We start from the raw sequence: 25,850 nt of genomic DNA, 5'->3' as shown, positions 1-25,850 counted from the left end.
AGATGAAAGCCTGTTAGCCCACTGAACATCGTGTCCAATTATTAATTTGTGAATACTCACTATTGGGACTTTTCCCCTTTCCTCCACGCATAACAATAACCAGTACCCGGTACCCTAATAACTCGTCGTCCGAGGGAAGTTGGGGCGAGAAGCCTCGTTCAGCGATGGGTTTTTTTAATCATAAGGGAGAACGTTCAATGAATCATGCATCTTCACTGATTTATGACAATAGATCGGCAACTGTAGGGTGTGAAGTCAGACATCCATAAAATCCAAAATATGAGAAGGAAAGCTTACCATTCATAGGCATCTCATCAATCTGGGTAGAGTAGTAAAGTTCGATGTCACGAAGAATACGAACGTCGTCACTGGTGACAAAGTTGATAGCAACACCCTTCCTACCGAATCGACCACTTCGACCGATTCTGTGGATATAGTTTTCACGGTTGCTGGGGAGATCGTAGTTGATAACCAAGGAGACCTGCTGGACATCGATACCACGAGCCCAAACATCGGTGGAAATGAGGACACGAGAGTTGCCTTGTCGGAAATCCTGCATAATACTGTCTCGTTCCTTTTGTGGCATTTCTCCGTGCATGCTTGAAACCGTGAAGTTGGCCTCACGCATCTTGTCGGTAAGCCAGTCGACCTTGCGTCGAGTGTTGCAGAAAATGACGGCTTGGGTAATGGTCAAAGTATCATAAAGATCGCATAAGGTATCGAATTTCCATTCCTCCTTCTCAACGGCGATGAAGTACTGCTTCAAGCCTTCAAGAGTCAACTCGTCACGCTTGACGAGAATGCGCACAGGATCGGTCATGAACTTCGTGGTCATATCAAGCACGTCGTATGGAAGGGTGGCAGAAACAACAACAACCTGGGTGGCGGGAGGTAGGTATCGGTAGACATCGTAGATCTGTTCACGGAATCCTCTGTTCAACAACTCATCTGCTTCGTCGAGAACCAACATCTTGATATTGCGAGTTCGGAGATGGCGTCGTCGAATCATATCTGCAACACGTCCCGGGGTACCGGAGACCACGTGTTGACCATACTCAAGTTTCCTGATGTCTTCACCAACATTTGTACCACCAATGCATGCGTGGCATTGAACGTTCATATAATCGCCGAGAGCCATAACGACGGACTGAATCTGGGTTGCAAGTTCGCGAGTAGGAGACAAAACGAGAGCTAAGTTTCATTAACATTGACAATATAGCGCCATAAAAATCAAGAGACATACCTTGTGTTTCGCGAACCACTGTGTCGATAACTTGAAGGATACTGATAGAGAATGTTGCAGTTTTACCAGTACCAGATTGCGCCTGGGCAATTGTGTCGCGACCCTTGCAAATTTGGACGATGGCGCGAGACTGGACGGCCGAGGGCGACTCATATCCATATGCATAGATACCCCGTAGAAGGTTCTCCTTCAGATGCATGTCCTCGAAAGTCGGGGCCACGGTGACCTCCTTCGAGGTCGTGAACTCCATGCGCTCTAAACAGAGTTAGTTAGCAAGAACAATTGAAGATCCTGAGTTTTCTCACCATCTGCACGACGATCAATTCCTTCCGCCATAATGTATTATATTCGTTTTTGGAGATATGAATAGTAGAGAAGGGAATAAAATGATACAACAACGAGTTGTCGTAGATTTACTGGAATCTGGAGCCAAGTTGCGGTGGCGCATGCCGATATTTTATGCTGTTGGCCCGTGCAACGATAAAGCGCACGTGACCTCTTAGCATCCGCAAAAGGCTCTGAGCTATTCATTTAGTCCATCTGTGTCGCAACATTGATTCTAGCAAACAACTGCGAACTATCCCACGGTTTTTTCCTTTTACATAAGCCGCCATGGTTCTCGAAGATCAGAGATTTATCCATGAGGATCTCGAGCGGCTGGAGCAAGGAATTGCCGACCGGGTGGCTGAAGAACCTCGAAATGTATGTCGTCTCTGAACCATTTTCTTCTCTAACTATATGCTGATTTTTCTTTTGATTAGATACGTGAAAGACTCGCCCGAGACCATCAGATCGCTGGATTTCTGGATCGCATAGAAGAACAGTCAAAAAGATTACACGATATCTACAAAGATGCCGAAGGTCTACGTGCTCAGGAAATTCAGTCCATCTCCACAGGCGATGCGTTCGAGGAATTTTACAAGCGCTTAGATCAGATCAAAGACTTTCACAAACGCTACCCCAACGAGCCGGTCGAAAATTTGGAACGCGCATACAAACGACGACATCCGGGAGAGGGCGAAAGTTTCGCCCCCGAAATAGATTCCATGTTCACCGGAGAAGAGGCATATGGACAATTTTTGGATTTGATTCAGCTCCACGAGGACTACCTCAACATTCCTGGCGTCAAACGAGTCACATATATTCAATATATCGATCAATTCGATGCGTTTACTCCCCCACAATTACCTATCAAACGGGCAGCAAAGGTCTCCGATAGATACTTCAAGTACGTGGGTGATTTGGCAAGTTACCTTGAAGGTTTTCTTAAGCGTGTGCGCCCTTTGGAGAACCTTCCCAAGCTGTTCGCATCATACGATGAGGAGTTTGAAAAACTATGGGCCGCCCAGGAAGTTCCCGGTTGGGGTCTTGAAGCAACTACGACTGACTCCGCCGGACCCAAAACGGAGGGAACAGGAGAAGGCATATGGTGTGCTGATTGTGAAAAAGAGTTTAAGAATGAGAATGTGTACAAGAACCACTTGACAGGCAAGAAGCACATCAAAGCTGCTGAAGCGAAAAAGGCCAATGGGACTGCAACAACGAATGGCGCTAGCTCAGCAGGCGCCATCAAGGATTCTTCCTTGAAATCACTCAAAGAACGAGCAGTTGCAGAGCGCGAACATCGCGTTCGATGCTTGACAAAGACACTACAATCCGAAAGGGAAGCAACCAGAGTGAATGTGGAGCGAAAGCAAGGTATGACGGAGCGTGAGAGGCAGATGGAAATCGAAGCTCTTATGGCAGATACGGAACTATCATCCGGTGCCTTTGGTCGCGAAGAAGAATCCGACGAAGAAGGGGACGACAAGATATACAACCCACTCAAACTGCCGCTTGCCTGGGATGGCAAACCTATTCCTTACTGGTTGTACAAGCTGCATGGTCTTGGTGTGGAATATCCATGTGAGATCTGCGGTAACTTCGTTTACATGGGTCGACGTGCATTCGATAAGCACTTTTCAGAGGCGCGACATATATATGGCTTGAAATGCTTGGGCATCACCCAACAAACCAACTTGTTCCGCGAGATTGTCCGAATCGAAGATGCAATGCGACTATGGGAGAAACTCGAGCAGGAAAGGAAGAAAGAGAAAGAAAGCAAGGATAATGTGGTACAGATGGAGGATGCCGAAGGAAACGTCATGCCGGAAAGAATCTACTATGAGTATGCATTCCCCCCATTTATATATTTCGTGCCATCGCAACTAATATCTGTGTTCAGTCTCCAAAAGCAAGGTATCTTGTAATTGGCCTCGTGTACCGCTTTATTCGATACTCGGCAATCCGGTGTGATGGAGGCGATAGAAGGCGTATATGGGGTTCAGGCATTCATATATTATTCTTTTAAAAGGAATGGGGTTTGGTCTTAGGTCGATTGTGAGTTTCGGGGGGAAAGAGACATAAAATGTATTATACATATATTCAGAAGACTCGTAGCTAGGGTTGGGAAAAAAATATTTCAATTTCGAAATTTCAACGTATTGAATTGAAATTTTGAAATTTTTTTTTGTTTTTTGAAAATAAAAATTGCCATATAAATTTAGTGCGCCTTGGCATACATATGGAAATTCCAAAGAACTCTGATTTTTCCGCAATCAATCCAAATTACTATCAGATCAAAATAAGCGGCCCAGCGACGTCGCTGACCTGAGATTCCTCAATTTTTTCCTCTCTATCGTTGTATTCCAAATCCATAACAGATCGACTGATCTTCCAGGTATCGATAAAGTCGTTCTCAGCCTCAATTTCGAGCACCGCGATCTCCTCGGTGTTTGGTTGATTAGACATAATCTCATTCAACGCGCGACTATTGATGTAGATAAAATTGAGCTTATCGGCATGCTCTATTGTGAGTCGATTCCTTATCTTTGTGATTTGTAGATTCTGTATGGAGAAAGCCTGTTTAGAAGCTACCGAATTTGCAGTCGCATTTAGGAATCGAAGAGCTAGATTGGCAAGACCTGAGGAAACTCCAGAGACAGATTGCTAAAAAGTTATTAGTAAAAAGTCTTTATTAAGTCATTCTACTCACATGCATCCTCCAAAAGAGTTTTGGGTCAGCTGTATGGTCCCAACATGGGGCCTCAAAGAAGACTCCGCTTTTAGTTCGAAAAGCAACAAACTCTGCGACCGCAGACGCTGAATCAGAATAATATTTAGAGATAACATTGTTAACACGTCTCTGTAGCTGAGGTTGCAGATTTGTATGGCAGTTCTTAGGATCAAGATAGTACATTGTGTAGTACATATCAGTAAGCTGTTTTTCCAAGCGCTGCCTGAAGGTTATCCTAGAAAATGCTTCGATATCCTCAGAAAATGGTTGCAAAGGTTGGCAAGCAAGGAGATGTCGATTGATATTAAGCCAACGTTGTAAGACCTTGGACATATCTGATTTTACCGATTCCGACATTTTTATGGCTTCATGAAGAGGTTTTATGATTTGGATCAACCTGCCAAGATAGATCCAAAATAAATCATCTTTTAAGACAGCCTTCAGTGTAGCACCAAGATCAATGTCTTCCCTTCTTGCAAATTTGGAAAGAGCAGCCTCTGATCTTTTAATACTTTGCAGCATAGTATATTGCGAACCTCAACGTGTGATAATTGCACTCAAAAGCGACTTTTCTTCCCCATACTCCTCCATCTGGATCGCTTATAGGATAGATAGTTGAAGTGGAGAATGATTAAAGTGCGAGATTATTGACTGGCACTTTTTGAATACCACATCGATCGAAGGTAAGGTAAGAAGGTCCTTTATAAGAAGCTGCAAGCCATGCGAATCGCAAGGTACCATAAACACATGAGAAAATTGAGGTCGTTGTTGCAAATCTGCCCAGGTTGATCTCATTGTTGAACACGTATCGGTAGTAAGGGCGTTAAGTCGCTCATATCGTCCATCAACTAATATGCCAGCCTAGAAGATTTCATGTTAGGTATATTTTCTTTAGAATAAAAGAGAATAAATACCTGCTCAACAATCCAATCTGCTATTGTAGTAGATGTCATTAAGATAGCGTCAAGTTGACAAGAACACTAGTAATAGTGCTTTGAACCATCAGTTACTGAAAGATTCATAACTTGACACCTTGAAATATCAGTTGATTCATCAACTAATATATTGATATAGCAAGATTTGGACAGGACATCAACCAGTTGATCCAGAGTTGATTTATAACAAGTTGACAGAATTGAGTCTGTCAGCTTGCTGCGTGAAGGGATAGGATACTGGGGATTAAGAGCAATGATAAATCGCTTCATAAAATCGTCTTCAAGGATCGAGAAAGGCCTCGCACCTGCGAATATCATCATTCCAAGCAGCGAGTTGATCTGCTCTTTATGAGCCACTGCGAAGTCGATTGTTTGCTGACTAGATGACGCTGGGGTTACTAGAATATCCTTATTTTGAGGCTTTTGGGCCATCTTGCGAGCGTTCATGAGGAAGTGATGGCATTGCTTGAGATGCGATCGTTGGCGGGAAATATTCGCACAAAATGCCTTACTTCTGCAAAATTTACAGCGTACTGAGGCATTTTTCTAAAAAAACAACAAAAATTAGATTCGAGAGGATATTTATATATAATCAACTTACTCTATTGTGAAGATTGTAAACATCAAACGCTGCGTTTACTTCAGAGCGAGATAGAGTGTTGATATCGAGCTTCATTGTATAGCAGTTGATGAGAGCTTAAGCGAGTTGACATGGCCTGTCTGCATCAGCTTCACTATGTTTGATATATAAATAATTAAATATATATATTTATTGTTGTTGTTGCTGCTGTTGTTGCAGAATGTACTATGCACGTTTTGGGACCGAATACAGAAATATGATTGGTCAGGTTGAATTACTAAGCATTCCTCTGGATGAGTTGAAAATTGAATGAAAATTTCAAGCTCGGGTTGAAATACGATGAAATTTCAATTTCACGCTAATATTGAAAATTTCCCATCCCTACTCGTAGCCTGATAACTAAAACCTATATCATGTGACTTCGCGTACCATGGACGCGTGCTGGGTCTTAGCCCTAATCCGAGAGTCGCGTTTGCTTCCCTACTTTCCGAACCCTTTTTCCTGGTTGCTTCCAGCTCTCTGCTTTGTCCCCAGCACAAAGACTCTGCAACGCGTTTATTATCTGTTATTAATCATCCAAAAATGCCTTCTTGCGCTCCACGCGCGCGATTCGAGCCGGGACATCGTTGGAAAGAGAATGGGCTTCAAGTTTTCTTATGTGTGTGATCTACTTTCCGGCTTGGAGCGAAACCGCCATCTCAAAGCCACGAGTGCCGCGAAAGCACAAGATCCTGACTTCCGTACAATCTCAAGCTGGTGCTTGAACTATTTGAAACAACTACACGACAAAGATACTGACCTGCTTTGCCGTACTATCATGTCTATTTCCTGAGAAGCGGCCGGATAGGGTGTATTGGTTACAGCATGCTTCGCTGGCTCGTATCGTCGGCAGATGTCTATTCCTTGGAGCCTCCAGGTTGAAAGACCTCAGCCAGTGGCAGGTCAGCGGGAAAGGTGACCTCGGTGAATGCGTTGAAAATGTAATGAGCCAAGCCGAAAACCAAATCCTGCCCGGACAAGAAGTCACCGTTGAGGAAATAGACAATATTCTTCAAGAAGTTGCCTCACGTTGCCGATTCTCCGGTCCGAATGTACGCAGGAAATACGCTGCTGTTGATGTTGATGAAGTGCTGGGATCGCTGTATCGCAGACTGAGCAGTCGAGATGCGAAATGGTTGACACGCATGATCTTGAAGTCATATCATCCCGTGCAGCTCCCTGCAGAGTACTTTCTCAAAAAAGTACATTTCCTCTTGCCTCACTTCCTTCTGTTTCAGGACTCCCTTGAAGCCGCGGTTGAGCTTTTAACGTCGCCTTCACTTAAGCTCTTCCCTCCGCAACCACAATCAGACTTCGCCAACCTCTTGGGCGACAAAGCCCTAGAGCACCTTGTACCTCGGCTTGGAATCAAGATAGGTCGTCCAGATTACTATAAGGCTCGAAGTATCAAGCACTGCAGCAACATGATCCGCTAACGAAGAATGAGTCTTGAGAGGAAATATGACGGAGAGTACTGCCAGATACACATTGATATCACGAAGGGACAGGACTGCATTCAGATTTTCTCTAAAAGTGGCAAAGACTCGACTCTCGATAGGGCTGGTATTCACGATGTCATCAAACGTAGTCTAGCAATTGGCGAACCTCATTGCAAGGTTTCTCGGCGCTGTATCCTGGAAGGAGAACTGCTTGTTTGGGACGACAGAGATGGCAAGATACTAGAATTTCATAAATTGAGAAAGTTCTTGAGTCGTTCAGACATATTCATTGGTACAGAACTTGATTCACAGTCAGTCTTCCTCAGCCTTCCTACTTGAAGGTACAAACACACTGATTACTTAGGCCCAAACCATACGAACATCTGATGATTGTTTTCTTCGATATCCTGCTACTAGACGATGACATTTGCATTAGTAAACCCCATAGATTACGAAGATTATTGCTCAAAGAAACAGTCAAAATTACTCCCGGACGCGCCGAGATCTTTGAACAAGAGATCATCGACTTTTCTCGTCTTGATGCGATACGACGTCTTCAGCAAGCACTGGCACGGAGTATCGCTGAAAGATGGGAAGGTTATGTCATCAAAGCATGTGATGAGCCTTACTTTTCTGTCCTAATGTCAGAAAGTGCTGATGGCTTTTGTCGATGGATAAAGCTCAAGAAAGATTATATACCTGGACTTGGCGATACTGTTGATTTTGCCCTGATAGGTGCACGGTATGACGCGAAAGATGCTCCTATTCTATCAACGAAGCCTCAACTCTCTTGGACACACTTCTTCATAGGTTGTCTTGACAATAAGGAAGACGTTATTCGACTGAGTGCTTTGCCTCGATTCCGCATTGTCGATATGATCGGCGCGCGCAGTCTGAGTGTGAATGACATACAAGTGCTCAATCAGTGGGGCAAATTTGTTGCCTGTGACGTTGATTCAAACAGCACGTTTGACTGCTACAGTATCCACAACTCTTTACCCAATATGGATATTGCGTTCAAGACTCCGTTTGTCGTAGAGTTACTGGGCAGCGGCTTTGAGAAGCCAAGCAACGCCCAGTATTATACACTGAGGTTCCCTCGAGTCCTGAAGATCCACTGGGATAGGTCGTTTGAGGATGCCATCTCATTCGTTGAGTTGCAAGACCTGGCGGCGAAAGCACGTGCTGTTCCTGCAGACGAGTTGGAGGAGGAGAATGCCGTATGGTTTGAGAAGGTGGCTGGCACCAATAGAAAGACTAAGTATATTGTAGACAAATCTCAAACCACCTCAACATCATCATTCACATGCACTTCTCCTTTGTCCAAATCACCCAGTCTTATCTCTCTGGGCTTGACACCACCTTCTGTTAACCAGGCACCAGCCTCTTTGATTAGAGGTAACATGCATAATAGGAGGCCTTTCAGTCAGTCATCAACTACTAGCTCACTTAATAAATGCAAACGCACAGCATCTCCTGTTCATCCTCTGATGGCCTTGAACTCTGCGTCAAACTTGAACTTCACATCGCCAAACTTACCTCATGCATTGCGCTTGAAGCGTCTCAAACTATCTGCAACCATGGAGCATTCTGCAATCATGGATTTGGATCAAGCTCCTCAGTACTCTCTTCGAGCAAGAGGAAGCCCCATCCCACGGGCTTGGGCTAGCAGCGTCGACAGTCACAGTGCAAATCCTTCATCTCAGCCTGGACAGACTCCCAGCGGGCTCGGTAGTGGTTTTACAACTCCCTTGAGAGAGAATTCAAATTTCCTATCTCGTGAAATTTCAACTCGAGCAGCAGCTACTTTCGAAGAGGCATGGAAGTTCATCGAAGAGGCACAAGCAGGGGCAGAAGAAAAGGTAGAAGAGGAGTCAGAAGAGGAGTTGGAAGAACTGGAAGAAGAGCTGGAACCAGCCGCAGGGTTGTGTCATATACCGAGTCCTGAACACGAACCAATGGATTTCGAAGTATATTTTGGAATCAATCCTGACGACGAGGCGCCTGTGTCTACAAGCGTTCTGCGAAACCACCCGATATCTCCACTTTCCACTGTTCCAATCTATTGTGGTGAATCGGGTTTCCAAGAGGATTCTTTTCGCAAAGCTCCACGTGAATTCATATTCTCTGCAAAGCATTTTGTGAAATCACTGGGGTTTACACACACGCGTAGAAGACTTCGCCTGTCTAATCCATCTGCTGCCATAAATGGCATGGCTTTGGGCATTGTTTTGGTCGATATCAAAGACCCATCCAGAGTCCTCGCTATGCAGCTATACGATATGGGTAACCTGCTGGCCGCTGAACTCTCTCAGCCACAACCCGCTCTCCCAACTCAGGGAAAGATCTTCTTTCTTGACAGTCGCATCCTCAAGGCTGGAGGTCAGGGTGGAATCGACAACGAAATGTTCACCTTGAACGACTGGTGGTCCATATACGGCACCCAATACTTCTACGCTACGATCTCATGGCGCGAAGGTGGCAACGCAGCCCAGGTTGTGTCTGGACCTCGACGTATCATTGATCAAATCAATGAACACACTACTAGAGCTTCTGCCCCTGGCGGTCGTGCAGCTGCGAGCATCGTCAATCTTTACGAACCCAGCGAAGTCGAAGCCCTCGGCGAGTTCGTCTCTGTCAATCCTACGGTCCATCTAGATGGTGATCGTTACTATCGCCCATATCGTCCTGCTCGGCACGTTCCAGACGGCTATGCCATTCACAATGGATCGTATCTCCCCATTCCACGTGACGTTGGTCAGATTGATGGCTCGGTTAGCCGCTATTCGTCTTCGGCATTCGTCTAATCACCTGACTGTACCCAGCATGTAATTATTCTCGATTGGTGTTGGAAACATTGGACCATCGATATTGACCACTTCTTGAAGTCGCTTGAAGAGATGCCTTGGGAATTTTTATGAATTTCTTGATGGTTTGATTTCATTTTTTTTTCTTTTCTTTTTTGAGGTTCAGGTCATGATGAATTGGGCAGTCTGTTAATTTCTGGGGCAACATGTAATTCTCGATAGTCTTTCTTTTATTCGAATGGGTTGATGGCGATGGCGATGGTTTGTGCCCATTCCTAGATTCATTTCTAGGATTCAAGGGCCTAATGATGTATGAATTAATATCCCAAGGTAATCAACAATGCAGTTTATTCTCCTCTCAAACAGTAAGATCCATATATCAGAAAACATAAATCATAAAAGTCATTAAGACATATATTTCTATCTAGATAGTCTGCCGCCATCATCCTCCACCCTCCCTTCTCGCTCGAACATCTCGCATCAAAGCCTTCGCTTCTTCGACTTCTATCCCGTCTTGACACAGCTCACCAGCTAATTGATCTGCTCTATTGAGTTCACCATGTTTGAGGGACCATCGAGCAAGCCACAGTCGCGCTTTGGATGTTGTCGCTGTAACGCCCGTGCCGCCAACAGCTTCAACCTCGTCATCGTCGCCTCGGCTCTTCTGGCGTCGTCGTTGCCGTTGAGAACGAGTAGTAGTCTCATCGTCTGAGTTCGCGTCATCGCCATCGTCATCAGAGTCCGTTTCCGTGCGTTCGATCTCTCCACTTTCTTGCTGCAGAGTAAGTTCCATATACGCCGCAGCCTCATCCTCATCTCCCAGCCGTTCATAGAGTAGAGCAATCTGATGAAGGAGATCCGGATCAAGAACCTTACGTCCTGCCGCAGGATGATCAGCGGTAGCAGCATTGGGACCTTGCTCATAGTATGCCCCCGCAACCAGAGCACGTTTCATCGCTTTAATGCTTTGCGGTAATTGGCCCATTTTCGCATAACATGTTCCCACCGCTTGCCACATCTTGGGGTCGTAGGGCTTCAATGCAGCGGTTCGTTGGTAGTAGTAAAGGGCATAAAAGCACATGTCCAGGACTTCGTATGCCTGTCCTAGACCGTACCACGCCCGGTAATCCTTGCGGTTCACGTCGACGGCGCGGCGGTAGGACTCGATTGCGGCGTGGGTGTTTTTCATTTCGATGTATTCGTGGCCCATGAGTGTCCATGCTGATAAGAAGTTGCGGTCGAGTGTGAGTGCTCGTCGGAAGTACATGACTGCTTTTTCGTGTTCGGATTTTAGGGAGTAGTAATTTCCTACCACACAGCAAGTTTCTGGTCGGAATTTGTCCGTCGCTGTGGCTAGTTGTGCGACGAATGCTAGTTGGGGCCTTGCTCCCATGACGTAGAGAATGTTGGAGTAATGGTCCAGACTGTCTAAGCGATGGGGTGATTCAATAAGGATATCTGCAAATATGGCTGATGCGTCCTCAAAGTCTATAGATTGTCAGTTTATATCTATCAGATACCCGGCTAAGTATGGAGTCACTCACCTCTTGAGTGATAGTAGAGAAGAGCTCTTTCAGTCTTCAAGAACGCGCTAGTCGGGAAAATAGACTCAAGACCATTGAGAGTCTGGTGTGTTTCATCGGTGGCTTGATATAGCTCCTGACTGCAATGAACCTGGAAAATGAAGGACATGATGTTCTGTGGAAGCGTCTCCGCGACTTGTTTCAACTGCTCTTCGTTAATTCTGCGGATACCCAGCATGATTAAAAAAGAAGGCTTACATCGTCCACACTTGGCAGCAAATCATTCAGTTCCTGCCATGCCCCCCAATGAAACGGAAACAGATGTACACTCCGTACCAACCATTTCTTCGCTTCCTCCTCGTTCTTGCCCTTTATAAGAATGACCGCATACAAGTACTCTAGCCACCCTTGACCACGATCTTGCAGCCTCCGTTCTTGCCGGTCTGCAAACCACCCTTCTAAACCCCGAGCCAGATCCGGGAGCTCTCGATTAACAGTCATACCGCCATCTGCAGGTCCCAGTACCATCTCTGTCTCCTCATCCCTTCGCTTCTCTCCAGCTAGATATTTGGCATATAATGCTAAGAATAAGGATTTCTGACTGAGGTTCGGATATGGATTTCGGGGCAGCGCCTGACCGGCTTTTGATCCTGGTCGTATGAAGGACTTTCTTTTCCCTTTCTGGGGCGTCAACGAGGCTCTGGTCTTGACATTCGGAGACACATTAGAAAGCGGAACGGGGGGTATCGTAGGAGGAAGGAAAACAGCGGCGCATCGATCGTATTCTCGCGTGTCGAAATAAGACTTTGCTAGAAGGTATTTGTGTGCTTCTTGTAATTCCAGAGCAGCCTCGGTGGGATCTGACTGACCACTAAATGGGTTCACATTCGGCTGAGGATCGGTCTCCATGGGCGATTCCGCGTCCGTATCGTTGCCATCGGTGGGCACAAGCGAATTGAGCATTTCTGCGGCCCTGAAATCTAAATTTAATTTTCGTTCCTTAGTTCAAGTTGGGAGGTTGACGATCAATTACCATTTCGCAGACTGATAGAGACAGCGCTCCGAGCATTTCAATACCGCATCCTCCAGCCGTAATCGAAGCTCCTTGATGCTATTTTCCGTGAACGTCATTGCCATCTTGCATACACCTGGGCCTTATGGCCCTAATCGAGAATTGGACAAGTCCGTATAGCAAAATTGCGTTAAGTGAAGGACCGGTAAGCTTCAATGTATTCGGTTTCGAATTTCTTGACGCGTTGATGTAGGGTAATCAGACCGCGGGCACGTCGCAGAATTGGCAACTAGTATGTTGTGTGACGGATATTTGACAACCGCAATGCTTGCAAACAGACATGAAAGACTGATCGAATTAATTGAGCGCCTGTGAATGTGCAAAAAGAATATCGTTGTAGAATTATTGGAATCAGTTCGTGATTTCCAGAACAAACATAACAAACATACATTCATGTGGGGGAACGACATCCGCAGGCAGATCCACAATCTGAGACTAGTCCCTAAATAGAATTCTCGATGATTTTCTGAGGGCTCTAGATGCAGAAAATGCGTATTCTTGTTCATGGATTTTGTCATTCAAGACATAGCTTGAGTGGCGCTGGTCTTGGCCAGGATATGATTCCCTAGAAAGAGGGCAAGCTGAATGATCTAAGAGCTTATATAGCCTAGCAGGATGAGATGATATACTATTTTCACATGTATTTGACATCAGAGCCACATCTAAATGCATTATTCATAGCGCCAAACACAGAAAGCCAACTATGCAATTAGATTGATTGTCATACAAAGGTTAATGCACAAGGGCAAAAACTCAGCAAGAAAGAAAAGTACAATCACCTCCAGAGGTCGTACTTGCTATCCCTTGTATTATGGCCCCGAATCCCTCCACTACTCATAGGTCGTCCTTCATTCACAGGGACTGCAAGGTATCCCCCAAATCCATTCCCCACAATGACACTCTCGCGCGCTTCTCCACCCCACCGTGAACTCAGTTGCGCCGAGTGGAAACTGACCGGTCTGGTCATACTTGCTCGTCTACCAGAAGACGCCGGTTCGAACTCGGTCACATTCCATTCAAACTCGTCCATGCCTTTGGTAAACAGGGTCAACGGGTGTTGCAAGCCGGGTCCCAGTGACTGAAATCCGTTTTCACCTCCACCGAAGAGACGCGGTGGAGGTGCTAGAAGAAGTATATCGGCAAATTGAGAATCCAGGACATAAAGGTTTCGTAAAGAGGGAAGGTTGTTTGCCTTGAGTGAAGACATCAGATAGTCATAATAAGACTTTGTCACAGGCTGTAATCCAGTCGAGCTGCTTGAGCAGGTAATCTCGTAGTGTACGGTTTTCAGACTTCTGGACGCTAGGAGCGGGATTTCTTGAGCAAGAAAGGACTTGACCACTTCTAACTCTAGCGTGAGGTTTGCTAGCTGGGGAGCCCTAGAAAAAATCGTATGGAGTGATTCCGGACGGACCCCGCACTGCACCAGAACCAATTCTTTAAGCGCATGTTGAGTCTGTGGAGCGGAGAGATGATCAGCCAGTCCGCCAGCGGTGATGGCTGACATGTTCCGAATAGTCAACTTGGCGATAGGCGGGAACGTCGGTAGAAATTGGTTAGGCATGAAAAGAGAGTCTCCTATTGATGATATGTTCTCCATATTCAAGCTTTTCAAAGCAGGGAATGAAGAGAGAGCCTGCCGTAAAGCACTCTCTTCAACTTGAAGATTTGATAGCTCTAGGCTCTCCAGGTTCTTCCACAACGACGAATCGACTATCTGAGAGAAACCCATCTCCGAGCCATGCGCATATGTCATCCGTCGGATATCAGGACAATTGGCTATCAGCTCCTGCTTCAGGGCGTACGACGAGGGGTCATCAGTGAAGAATCCCGCCGGTAGATCGACATATCGCAAACTGTGTAAGACGGAAATAGTTCGAGCTAGATCAGACTTGCTGGCCTCTCGGGTCATGTATGGCAATCTCAATGATAGAACAGTGTTGGCAAGCTTTCGAGAATCCCTGACTGTCCTCATGAACTGATGTAATCGCGACTGGGGAACATCCAACTTTTTCCCATTTTGGTCAACAAAAGAGCGGCGGCGTTTGCGTTTTGCTGATAGTTCGATCTCGAGTTCACAGTAATGAACGGCGTCGATGCGGACATGTCGATAGCTGAAATACAGGATCGGGGTCAGTGAAAGAGGCTAGCTAGAGGCAGGAGTAAAAACGAACAGTAGATTTTGCGCTGGCGTGCACCATTTCTTGCTCACCAAAGCGCAACATGCCAAGTCGCGCATATCACATAACATGCAGCCATCTTCAGTTATTGACTCCTCGGACGAGTTGTATGATTCATCGAGCGAATGAGGGCAGACATAGTAGAATATTCTGCTGAGAACTTGGGGGGGCAGTTGTTTCGTAGCATCGTAGCTCGGTGAAGAATAAGGAGGAGACAGAGGAGACGTCCTGCTGGTGGATTTGGTACTGTTGCTGCTGAACGAGCTTGGCGTGCGGAATCGAGTCTTTTCCTTGTTCTTCTTCCCCGCACTCTTCTCGGTATGCGATGGCAGACAATATTTCCGAAACAGGCGCATTGCTCCTACGACGAGTCTATATTATTCCGAGGAGCAGTTGGATGCAAAGGACAGAATGAGAATACAAGAAGCGAGAGTCATATCATGTCGAGAGTCGTAAAGGGTTGCATAACGAGACCAATCCGAACGGACAAAGCGTGGCTGGCCATCCAGTGAAGCCAAGGGAGAAAGATGTGTCACACAGAAATCAGAAGTTCAGCTCTCAAGTCAGCCTCTTCCCTTCTGGGCGGTGGTCGGGATGAACGGAGAGAGAGTGCTACTATTGTCGTCAGCGGCATCCATTCTCCAGGTTTTGAGTCTCCGTTGTTTCATATTGAGGGATGAATTTGTTCCTGATTGGAGGTCCTGGAGCAACCAAACAAAACATGAGTACGTTGGTCCGACCGTCCAGCACGCGCCGACCTGTTCACGCTAGGCCTAAAGAGGACTGAGTGGCTGCTCGCCGAGTCAGAACAGCGCTAACCTTTTAAAGACAGCCCTAGCCCTAACTCGATTGCTCTGACTGCCCAGCAAAGCAGTGAAATCATATTGGTTCCTCTGCATACTACGTCCTATGACCTGTGGGATGACCCAGACTTGCTGGCCCATCTGGTAACATCTCCTGAAGGAACGCGATTTGGTTGGCGTCACCGTCCTGGAGCTGAAATTTGGCCAGATAACATTTGTTACAAGCTGTCTGGCATCATAGAGGCCAAGAGATCTGAAAAGTATCCTTGTAGAGTGTCTTAGCAAGCACTATGTTGCGATTACCTAGATATTCAATGTTGGTCCGATCCATAACTTGAATTTTTGCTTCATGGCAACGTGCATATTGACTCTCCAGCGGTTTCCACATACTACTAGCACCGGATTTCTGTCATCTTATATTAACGAACCATGGTATCAGTGTCAAATCCTACTCTAACTCTGACTCTGACTGTCACGCTACAATACAGTTCTGCCATTTCGTTTGAACATGGTCGACGATGTTGCCATACATTGTTGAATGTCCAGACACGAAAACCTCGAATCGTGTCCAGTCTGGTCTCGTTATTGGTATAAGCTAAGTGTCTGTAGAGGCAAGTGCTAGGCTATAATACAGGTATATGAAATCTGTTCTCATACCCTGTCAACGAATCCTAGCTTTCCAAACTGTCTGGGCTCTATGAAAACGCATGTCGACATACCCTGAAGAAGATTTAACCAGGGTATCTCGGTAATGATTAATTCCGATAGACCAAGAGCTATTCCATTTCCACATGGTCGCCCTAAATTGGTGGATATTCCTAGCTCATAGCTAAACAGCCGTGCGGAGGAACGTCATGGTGTCTCCTGATTAGCTCCTCTATTCGAAAAAGATGTCCAGCCAAGAGTTAGCTGTGACATAATATCCTCATCTTCGCACACAATACACACAATACACACAATAATCCCTGTCATGGTGCATATAACGTGGTCTTGGTCGAATGGTTGTTGCGGTCTTCTTGTGGCACTACATGGCGCCATTGGTGACGCCGATGAGCACCCTCCTTAGCGGCTCAGTTAATAAAACATCGAACTCGTATCTTTGTCATTGACAGGCTATAAGAAGGGACAAGATGATGCCCCTTTACTTGTTCACCGGTCTATTGGACGACGTTCATGAATTAGAAGCATATCCTCCTTATTCAATAATGACTTCAGAACTACCCTTCACGGATCAAGAAAAAGGCCATGACGTGGGTGTCAATGCCAGTGACAGAGATTCCGACGAAGAGTTCGTCAAGGATGGCGATATCAATTATAAGGTAGCTGAAGGTGCAAACACCTCAATCGCAACTTATCAAGATGCGAGGGGTGCCCCGGTGGAAAAGGAATCTCCTTTGGGATATTCTGTCAATTCATGGGTGAGCTTGTGTTTGAACATCAACCAAATGATTGGTACTGGTATTTTTTCAACACGTAAGTTTTCAACCCTAAACTCTCTACTGTGGATCTTATCATTCCAGTCGGTTCTGTTGGACTAATATTCTTCGGTCCTTCAAAGCGGCTACGATATTGAGCGGTGTCGGTTCGGTGGGTTTGACGATGATCTACTGGTTAATAGGGTACCTGCTATCCCAGAGTACCCTCTCTTGTTATCTGGAGCTATCATCGTACTTTCCCAGTCGTTCTGGATCCGACGTCGTATACCTAGAACAAGCATATCCGAAACCGTTGTACTTTTTCCCCACGGTATTCGCTATAAAACACGTCATCTTCTCGTTTGCGAGCAGCAACGCAATTGTTTTTGCCCAGTATATGTTCAAGCTTGCCGGGCATACATACACAGCGTGGCAGTTGAAGGCAGTGGCTGTTGGCGTATATACTCTGGCAACATTAGGTTCGTCCATGGCTTGAGCCTGATGTCCGTATACTGTAGTCAGCATGGACTAACCCTGAAACTCAAAAGTTGTCATATCGAGCACCAGATGGTCTCTACGAGTTGTTCTCGGATTTGGCTTCATCAAGCTCGCAACTTTGTTACTGTTTGTGGCCATTCAATCCCCTCTATGAATAATTATCAGTTACTGACTACTTTAGAATATCGATTGCGGGCTTAGTAGTGCTCGGAGGGCATACTCGCGTGGAAGATCCTAATATCAACTGGCGAGATGCGTGGAGAGGAACATCGAGTGCCACCGCATACGGTGCCACTAATGCCATGGTCAAGATCATTTTCTCCTATGCAGGCTATACAAATGCCTTTGGTCTCGTGAACGAGATGAAGGTCAGCAAATATTCTCATTCTTGTGTGAAGATTTTCAAGAAATCCCACTAACCTTGAACAGAATCCAACCAAAACCCTTCGATGGAGTGCACCGTCTTCTTTGATTGTGGTCACAGTTCTTTACATCTTGACCAACGTTGCTTACTTTTCCGTCGCTTCGCGAGAGGATATCTTGTCATCCAAGCAGATCGCTGCCTCAGTGTTTTTTCAAAAAGTATTTGGTACCGGTGGAGCTGCACGAGCTCTTAATGTGCTTATTTGTATAAGTGCGTTTGGCAACCTCGTTGCTGTCCTGATCAATTCGTCAAGACTACTTCGTGAAACTGGAAGGTTGGTCTCATGCAGTAGAATCTTTTCATTTCTCCTCTACTGTGTTCTTATCTAAATTTGCCAATGTTTATAGACAGGGTGTCCTTCCTTATCCAAAGTTCTGGACTTATACAAAACCTTTCGGAACGCCTTTAGGACCTTATGTGTTTATATGGACAACAACATTGATCATGATCCTCGCGCCACCAGCCGGCGATGCCTTTAACTTTGGTATGTTAACGCACAACTACGTTTCACACATACAACTAACATCTCGAGATAGTGGTGGATCTTGCTGTCTACCCTGGAAATGTGTTCAACTTACTTCTAGTGGTTGGTTTGGTCTTCATTCGGCGACGCCGTAGTCGAGCTGGACTTCCACGACCTCAGTATCGTGCATGGGATATTGCCATTGCGTTTGCAACTCTTACGAATACTTACATGCTCATAGCTCCATGGTATCCACCTCTCAAAGGTGCTACCGGTGGCGACGTCAGTTTCTGGTACGGAACGTACCTTGTCGTGGGTATTGGACTGTACGTATTTATCAAGCAACTCTCCTCTTTAAGTTCACAGCTAACAACATGTATAAAAGACTCCTGCTCTGTGGCGTATACTACTGCGTATGGATCAAAGCTCTACCAAGAATCAAGGGCTATGAGCTTCGACAGACGGTAATAGAGTATGAGAACAAATCAGTTGTCCATCACTTGGTCAAGGTTCCCAAAGCCGAAGTCGCCCGTTGGGACGAGGAACATGATGCCGAGGGCAAGGTGCGGCGGCGGGTGGCTCGTGATTCTACGGATTCTTAGTAGGTGGTATGAACTGCATTTAGCTGATATGGTTTGACCCAATTTATACTCTGAGATTTACCAGCTTGATGTGAAATCTGTACGAAACAGTTATTGTGTTTACTTCAGCTAGAGGGTACTTGTAAGCTGGGTAACAGGGAAATACAACGATTAAGCAATTAGAGCAAGATTTGTACTGTTTCTGATCTATGAGATGACTTTAAAGCCATCCAAGCCTTATATCCTGAGTTGTTGACAGGACAGTCCCAATTAGGAAACTGTCTGAGTGTCTAGGGTCTAGGGCTAATGTGCGGGAACTACGGTAACCAAAGACGGTTAAGTGCTGGAGCTCTAAGATTAACTACTATGTAGTAGTTAACTTAAGAAATACTTATACATACTGAACTATTAGTTACTTTGGCCAATCGCAATGCCCATTGAACTATGTAGTATAAGCCTACACACACATTCTGTTGGCGATCTCTCTGAAAGTAACAAGCGAGCCCAGCAATGTTGTCTAGGTTGCATTCCATGTAGACTCAAAAGATTGGGAACACTGATCGACTGAAACATGTCCAGGGAAGGGAAAAGGCATACATCGAGTCAATAGTTCTATCACATTTCTCTGCACCAACTGCATCCATACCGGTGTCCTCCTAATGGCTGGGTAAACGAACTGTCGTTCATCGGACATCGAAACAAAAACAAGTGTTGCCCACCCCTGTAAGACTGTGGCTTACTCTGCAGCTGTATGATGACAAATTTAACTACTACTTACCTAGAATAAGATGCAGGTCAAAGCCTTCGATCAAATCTGATAAATGTACGTCGGCACATGACAGGTTGGGGTTGGCTAGCTGAAAACTCAATCCTGTACAACCATCAAGCCCATGTGCCCTCTATCACATCCCACTTTCGACAGCTGCAGTGTATGATTCCGGCAGGGCTCAATTAAATCTGTTGCTTGCTTCTCTCTTACCAACGCGTATAGGTTTATTCTATGGGCTGGCGAGCTTGTCGGTGGGACAGTCGGTCTAGGTTCCAATCCTCCCGTGCCTGTCATGAGGTTAGCGCATAACTATATACGCCTACCAGTCATTTGATTAGCTTTTTATGGTTCTCAGGTTTGAACCAACAGGGGTTCTAAAAAAAGGGCGAGGGACCCTACATTCTGCTCGGGAAGTTGTGAAACCCCAGTTTGGCGTCGGCCAAGCCGGTCATTAATGCAATCCATATATTTGTACGTACCGGCGCGACATCCGTTATATGTCAATATCCTTTAAGCTTACACATAACATCTAGGTACATTGCAGATCGATGTCTTGGTCTGCCAGAAGAAATCTCTATTCTAGACGAGACCCATATTTGAGCAATCTGTTGCCTTGCACATCACTTGACGTGTGGTATTCAACCTCTCTGTGCCTGATGCTGGGAGCAATCGTTAGGTAACTCCGGGTCTAGAATCAATCCCTCCTCGACCCGATGTAATGTGGAAGGGTTGCAGTTTACATAGCGCCGTCTCGGAAAATATTAACGCTTTGGCGGTGTATGTCATTCCATCACTTTTCTCTCAAAACTGGGTCTGGAAGTATCCTTTCCGCGGATCCTATACGACATCTGGAGTCTATCATCTGACGCTCAATTGGGGGGGATTGAAATTGGTAGTCGCCGACCATGCCCCTTTGAATACGAGTTGATAGTTTGAAAAGGTTCCTGGATGTTCAAAAGATGCCGCAGTGACAAGAACCAGACTTTGCATGAGGCTGGCTGAGAATTATTTCAATGGAAAACTAACAAACAGGATTCTTCCACACCCTCCACAACATGAACCTGAGATCTCGATCTTCAACCAACAAGCTCTACTAACATCGTTGTACTCATGACCATAATATTTGATAAAAATACCACATATTCTCAAAACGGAATGTGATCTATCAGCCCGGCATATTGATATTGAGAAGCTAGGGTAGCAGAGAGCCCTGTACTCGCTTTTGTGACAATTGCTTCGGTCTCCAGTGGGATGTCAAGCCAACCAACAGGAAGTTGTGAGATGAGCATGAAAAATGGAACGGACGAATCACGGTTGCCGTATCAGCAACATCACTTTGTCCTCGCTTATAGCATTGTTCATGCATTCACGAAAGTAATCACCTGGATAGACTCTTGGTAGGGGTCAACACGAGCTGTGCACCATCTTTGGACTCGAAAATGGAGTTTTGATTGAAAGCAGAGCAGTTCCAGGAGGATCGAACCGCCACCACTGACTTGCTCGATACGGCACTATTCAGGACGCTGGTGACGAAAAAGGACTTCTGGCTATCTATAAAAGATCCGTGATGCACCCCCAAGGGAAACACAAATCGACAACATTTTCCTCATCCTCATTTACTTATAACTTCCAACATTACCAACGACAAAACAAGACAAGCAAAGCAACAACAATGAAAGCCTTCTACTCCTTTCCTCTCATCTTTCTTCCCTCTCTAGTTTCCGCTATCCCCAGCGATCTCGCCGCGGTCGAACTTGACAAAAAGGCGTGTACTCCTTTCATAAATCCCCTGACCAATGCCAACGGTTGCTGTGACACTGTCAGCACCGAACTATTCTGGGTAAACATACTCCTCGGCACTGGCGTATGCTGTCCCATCGGCCAAGTCCTTGATGGCTTCAACTGCGTTGCTCCCCCCTCCAGCGGCGTCACATTTACTGGCAAGGCTGTCTGTGCCAACAAAACCGGCACTGACCTGGGTATCCAGTATGGACACTGCTACGTCCTCCTCAGTTTGAACAAAAACTATCTCGGACATGACTCTGGCGAAAGATACGTCGTGATGGGCGAAAATCCTGGCGTAGTCTTCCGCGTCTGTGGTGATACGACCACCTGCACCACTTCCGCCGACCAATACGTCGGTATCAATGGTACATGGTGGATGCAAGACCAGTTTGGAGACCCGAACGGAAGTGGATTTGCCTGGCTTGGTGGTTCTGGCGATCTCTCGATTGTCAATTCCACAGACTTGGCACTTGTCATGGGTGGCTCACCTACTTTCTTTGGCGGTGGTTGTGCTATTTGCATTTCCTTCCCGCCAGGTGGTGCCCATGCTCCTTGCCCTCTTCAGCCGGGTCAATCTCACTTGGGTATTGCTACCAATCCAAACAGCTGCCAAAACTTCTATTGGCAGGAAGTTCCGTGCCGTTCAGAGAAGTAGAGGCAGTCTTTGATGGGTGCAACCTATTTTGGATTCGAAGTAGGAAGGAAGAAAATGTAGTGCTCGAAAGGGGATTGGTAATCGATTTCGGGCTTCATGTCTTGGTGTAATCGCCCTCGTCGCTCCTTTATTCGATATTTAGGTAGTCATTAATGCAGATCTGACATGTTTATCCTTCAGATTCCCTCTTCAATGCTTATCAAGAGTAATGCCCAGGTATATATCCGTTGTAAAAAAACGCTCCACACGACTATGAATAGTGGGTATAGATGACAACCCGACTCTGGCTCGAATTTGATATTCCACATTGGGCGGTACGGAGGTGGGAGTCAAACGTGATGGGAACGCCGATGATTAGTGGCAAGTAGTGGCTATTAGCTTGTTTTGTTGATACGAAGCCATAGCTACAGCAAAAATACTATGCAAATCTATGTAGTCACAAAGTATCGGATACACAACAATTCCCACACCAATCAACAATCTAGATGCCTCATTAGCATTCTGGAAGTTATTCTCATCCACCAACTCATCTTCCAGATACTCATTGGAGCCTCTTCGGTGGCCTAGGACGACAAAGGTATCATCCGTCCATAATAATATTCTTAAAGTCTTCGCAGTCCAAGGTTGGTGTGCAAGGGTGAATGCGAGTCTTGTCTATCTCATTTCTTTTGTCAGGCTAGGTTTCTAAGTTAGCTTGCATTTGCTAAACGATTCGAATTTCAAAAGACGATGTAGAACAGAGGATTCAGAAATACAGAGGATTCAGAAATACCAGCTTCATAAGCGAGAGATTCAGTAGACTTCTCACGACTCGCGGGATCATTAGTAACACTTGCAGTAATCGAGGCCTTAATAGCTTCAGTAACCACCTTGGGGCGACCACTGCGCTCCTCGCTAGCAACGTGATCATGCTTGATACGAGGATTGACTGTAGGGTCATATCCATGCTCTTTGGCGCGTTTGATAATGTTATAAACGCTGCTTTGAGGAATATTGAGCATTAAAGAGACGTCTTGAGGTTTCATTTTTGCAATCATCACCAACGTCACGATTTGGGAGCGGGTTTCTACTGAATATTCCTCCCTTGCCATCTTGATCAAAAGAAATGTATGAATTAGTGTAGGAAACAGCATAGAGTGTATCGGCGGCGGTCGACTCCTAAATATCCGATGTTGCTAGCAGGCAGGCCAAACAAGCGGTGTAGTAAAAGGAAATATTGGTTATACTCTGTAGAGATAGTTCTGTATATCAATATTGGATTGCTGGGAATAGCTTCAAATTCGAAAAAGCAAAGAATTGTTGAGAGCGGGGTGCTGAGCACTCAACATCCCTAGTAACTAATACATAGTCACTAGGGTAATCTAAGTGCACGGCTTTAGGTACACGCTAGACATGCAGTCAGTGGAATAGTGCGAGTTAGCATACTCCCATCACTTTTGACTCCCACCTCCATACCTGGGCGTATTTTGTTTTTTGCAGAAATCAGCATGATTGATTGCTATTTTCTCTATCTTAGACTTGCCAACCGTTTTCTGGCGATGTTATTCACATAATTCAAGGATAATAGCCCATAAAAGTCCCAAAGTCTCACTGATATGCTACCTCGCTATCGACTGCCAAACCGAAATTGTGGAGCACAATTAGGGCTAATTGTTCAAGATTGTTAGGGTTCGGGGTGCTCCCCAACAGCTCTTCTCTTCTTTCCTAGTACTCTGTACATATTTTACATCTTTTTGAATCCGTTGATACAAGGCAGCTTCCATTATGTTGCCATATCTTCTGAGCATCGACTTTGGGTCGATATCTTGTGTATTTTTACTTTTTTTGATTCCTTTCTGGACGATGAGACACGGAAATGCGGGGTGTCGGCGCTGCTACTCATGACTGGATACGACGCGAATATACAGCCCTGGCATTTGAAAGCACTTCAGATACAATGGCCCCCCCAAAACTCTCGACTAACTACTGAATTGTCATCAGTGTTTCCAAAATAGGAAACCGGGGGAACTGGAGGCAGAGTGGGTCTCCGCTAACCCGTTCTCGGCCAAACACAGTCCCTACCGTCACTGTCGATGAGAATGATTATTTTACCCCTCAAGTGGCTTCAACGAACAGAGAGGTTCAAACTTCACACTCCACCATTCAATTGAACAGCCACAACGCCGTCCAAACCAGCGCTTCTCTTCCGGCTCCTCTCTCTACTTCTACATAACATCTCTCAGCCGCATTCAATTGCTCGTTCTCAACATGGTTACCCGTATTACACGACCTGAATTCGAGGCGTTCGTCCACCCCCTTATCAAGGATATCGTCGAGGCGACCGATAAGTACAACCTGCCAGAGAATGCGAAAAAATGGTTCTTCAATGTGAGTGGATGGACATTTTTTGCATCCTTGTTCAATTGCTTATCAAGGGATATCATGGTATAGTCACTCAATGCCAACATCGTCGGCGGTAAAATGAATCGCGGCATGTCCGTGCCAGACACTGGCAGCATCCTACTCGGCCGACCCCTCACCGAAGAAGAATTAAACCATTTATCTGTACTCGGCTGGCTTACAGAGCTCCTCCAAGCGTTTTTCCTCGTCAGCGATGATATCATGGACGGCTCAATCACTCGTCGAGGACAGCCCTGCTGGTACCGACAGGAGGGAGTTGGTATGATTGCTATTAACGACGCATTCATGCTGGAAAGTGCTATCTATGTCATCCTGAAGAAATACTTCCGATCACACCCCGCCTACGCTGATTTCATCGACATTTTCCACGAGACTAGCTGGCAGACCGAGCTCGGACAGTTGTGCGATTTGATCACCGCCCCCGAAGACAATGTCGACTTGAACAATTTCTCCATGGAGAAATACACCTTCATCGTCAAATACAAGACCGCATACTACAGCTTCTACCTTCCAGTCGCCCTTGCTCTATACTACCTACAAGTTGCCTCGCCCAAGAACTTGAAGCAATGCGAAGATATTCTCATTCCATTGGGTGAATACTTCCAGATCCAGGATGACTACCTCGATGCCTTCGGATCACCAGAGACCATTGGTAAGATTGGTACCGATATTCAAGACAACAAATGCTCGTGGTTGGTCAACCAGGCCTTGACCATGGTCACCCCTGAGCAGCGCAAACTCCTCGATGAGGCCTATGGTCGCAAGGACAGTGCTCTAGAGGCCAAGGTCAAGGCTCTCTACAACGACCTCAAACTTGAACAACACTACTTGAAGTTCGAGGAGGAGCGTGTTGGTCAATTGCGCCAGCAGATCAACTCTGTCGATGAGTCGGAGGGTCTCAAGAAGGAGATCTTCTCGGCCTTTTTGGACAAGATCTACAAGCGCAGCAAATAGATGGTTGCATGTTAATAATGCGTGTGGGTCGCTGGGACTTGACGTGTTTGTCTCTGAGGATATTTCTTTTGATTCCCTACGTAGCTTTCTATTTTCCTTCCCATATTTCATTCCCTCCTCTGTCCAGCCACCTTCATGACTTGATATGTTGCGCCACACATGAAGTGAAGACAATCATTGATAGAGCATAAAATAGTAATGGATTCATTGATACAACATACGAGCTATCG

At 45.8% G+C, this 25,850-nt stretch overlaps 11 protein-coding genes across 11 annotated transcripts; 5 read left to right on the top strand and 6 right to left on the bottom strand.

Annotated features, from left to right (window-relative positions):
- Window positions 1–220: 220 nt before the first annotated feature.
- Window positions 221–1,579, bottom strand: EYB26_004162 (uncharacterized protein; the record flags this gene model as incomplete). Its single annotated transcript, XM_054263456.1, has 4 exons — window positions 221–240; window positions 298–1,191; window positions 1,244–1,498; window positions 1,549–1,579. 4 exons carry the CDS (start codon window positions 1,577–1,579, stop codon window positions 221–223), a joined length of 1,200 nt encoding a protein of 399 aa, XP_054119431.1.
- Window positions 1,580–1,855: 276 nt separating this feature from the next.
- EYB26_004161 (uncharacterized protein) lies at window positions 1,856–3,492 on the top strand (the record flags this gene model as incomplete). Its single annotated transcript, XM_054263455.1, has 3 exons — window positions 1,856–1,945; window positions 2,005–3,410; window positions 3,468–3,492. The coding sequence occupies 3 exons, from the start codon at window positions 1,856–1,858 to the stop codon at window positions 3,490–3,492; spliced, it is 1,521 nt and encodes a 506-aa protein (XP_054119430.1).
- A 364-nt stretch (window positions 3,493–3,856) lies between these two features.
- Window positions 3,857–4,655, bottom strand: EYB26_004160 (uncharacterized protein; the record flags this gene model as incomplete). Its single annotated transcript, XM_054263454.1, has 2 exons — window positions 3,857–4,231; window positions 4,278–4,655. The coding sequence occupies 2 exons, from the start codon at window positions 4,653–4,655 to the stop codon at window positions 3,857–3,859; spliced, it is 753 nt and encodes a 250-aa protein (XP_054119429.1).
- Window positions 4,656–5,414: 759 nt separating this feature from the next.
- EYB26_004159 (uncharacterized protein) lies at window positions 5,415–5,909 on the bottom strand (the record flags this gene model as incomplete). The annotated part of the gene is made up of 3 exons (XM_054263453.1): window positions 5,415–5,470; window positions 5,539–5,779; window positions 5,835–5,909. 3 exons carry the CDS (start codon window positions 5,907–5,909, stop codon window positions 5,415–5,417), a joined length of 372 nt encoding a protein of 123 aa, XP_054119428.1.
- Window positions 5,910–6,796: 887 nt separating this feature from the next.
- On the top strand, window positions 6,797–10,098 carry EYB26_004158 (uncharacterized protein; the record flags this gene model as incomplete). The annotated part of the gene is made up of 3 exons (XM_054263452.1): window positions 6,797–7,204; window positions 7,334–7,602; window positions 7,656–10,098. 3 exons carry the CDS (start codon window positions 6,797–6,799, stop codon window positions 10,096–10,098), a joined length of 3,120 nt encoding a protein of 1,039 aa, XP_054119427.1.
- A 442-nt stretch (window positions 10,099–10,540) lies between these two features.
- EYB26_004157 (uncharacterized protein) lies at window positions 10,541–12,758 on the bottom strand (the record flags this gene model as incomplete). The annotated part of the gene is made up of 4 exons (XM_054263451.1): window positions 10,541–11,586; window positions 11,643–11,826; window positions 11,880–12,594; window positions 12,655–12,758. 4 exons carry the CDS (start codon window positions 12,756–12,758, stop codon window positions 10,541–10,543), a joined length of 2,049 nt encoding a protein of 682 aa, XP_054119426.1.
- Window positions 12,759–13,468: 710 nt separating this feature from the next.
- On the bottom strand, window positions 13,469–15,229 carry EYB26_004156 (uncharacterized protein; the record flags this gene model as incomplete). The annotated part of the gene is made up of 2 exons (XM_054263450.1): window positions 13,469–14,807; window positions 14,868–15,229. The coding sequence occupies 2 exons, from the start codon at window positions 15,227–15,229 to the stop codon at window positions 13,469–13,471; spliced, it is 1,701 nt and encodes a 566-aa protein (XP_054119425.1).
- Window positions 15,230–16,806: 1,577 nt separating this feature from the next.
- Window positions 16,807–19,078, top strand: EYB26_004155 (uncharacterized protein; the record flags this gene model as incomplete). The annotated part of the gene is made up of 8 exons (XM_054263449.1): window positions 16,807–17,149; window positions 17,235–17,570; window positions 17,640–17,715; window positions 17,771–17,957; window positions 18,019–18,287; window positions 18,361–18,497; window positions 18,550–18,802; window positions 18,862–19,078. 8 exons carry the CDS (start codon window positions 16,807–16,809, stop codon window positions 19,076–19,078), a joined length of 1,818 nt encoding a protein of 605 aa, XP_054119424.1.
- A 2,420-nt stretch (window positions 19,079–21,498) lies between these two features.
- Window positions 21,499–22,266, top strand: EYB26_004154 (uncharacterized protein; the record flags this gene model as incomplete). Its single annotated transcript, XM_054263448.1, has 1 exon — window positions 21,889–22,266. The coding sequence occupies one exon, from the start codon at window positions 21,889–21,891 to the stop codon at window positions 22,264–22,266; it is 378 nt and encodes a 125-aa protein (XP_054119423.1).
- A 719-nt stretch (window positions 22,267–22,985) lies between these two features.
- EYB26_004153 (uncharacterized protein) lies at window positions 22,986–23,357 on the bottom strand (the record flags this gene model as incomplete). Its single annotated transcript, XM_054263447.1, has 1 exon — window positions 22,986–23,357. One exon carries the CDS (start codon window positions 23,355–23,357, stop codon window positions 22,986–22,988), a length of 372 nt encoding a protein of 123 aa, XP_054119422.1.
- Window positions 23,358–24,513: 1,156 nt separating this feature from the next.
- Window positions 24,514–25,620, top strand: EYB26_004152 (uncharacterized protein; the record flags this gene model as incomplete). Its single annotated transcript, XM_054263446.1, has 2 exons — window positions 24,514–24,633; window positions 24,697–25,620. The coding sequence occupies 2 exons, from the start codon at window positions 24,514–24,516 to the stop codon at window positions 25,618–25,620; spliced, it is 1,044 nt and encodes a 347-aa protein (XP_054119421.1).
- Window positions 25,621–25,850: the final 230 nt, after the last annotated feature.

The sequence above is a fragment of the Talaromyces marneffei genome, chromosome 3 (assembly GCF_009556855.1).
Source record: "Talaromyces marneffei chromosome 3, complete sequence".
Lineage (NCBI taxonomy): Eukaryota > Fungi > Ascomycota > Eurotiomycetes > Eurotiales > Trichocomaceae > Talaromyces > Talaromyces marneffei.
Note: the sequence above shows the minus strand (reverse complement) of the source record. Positions and strands in the feature narration are given on the sequence as shown.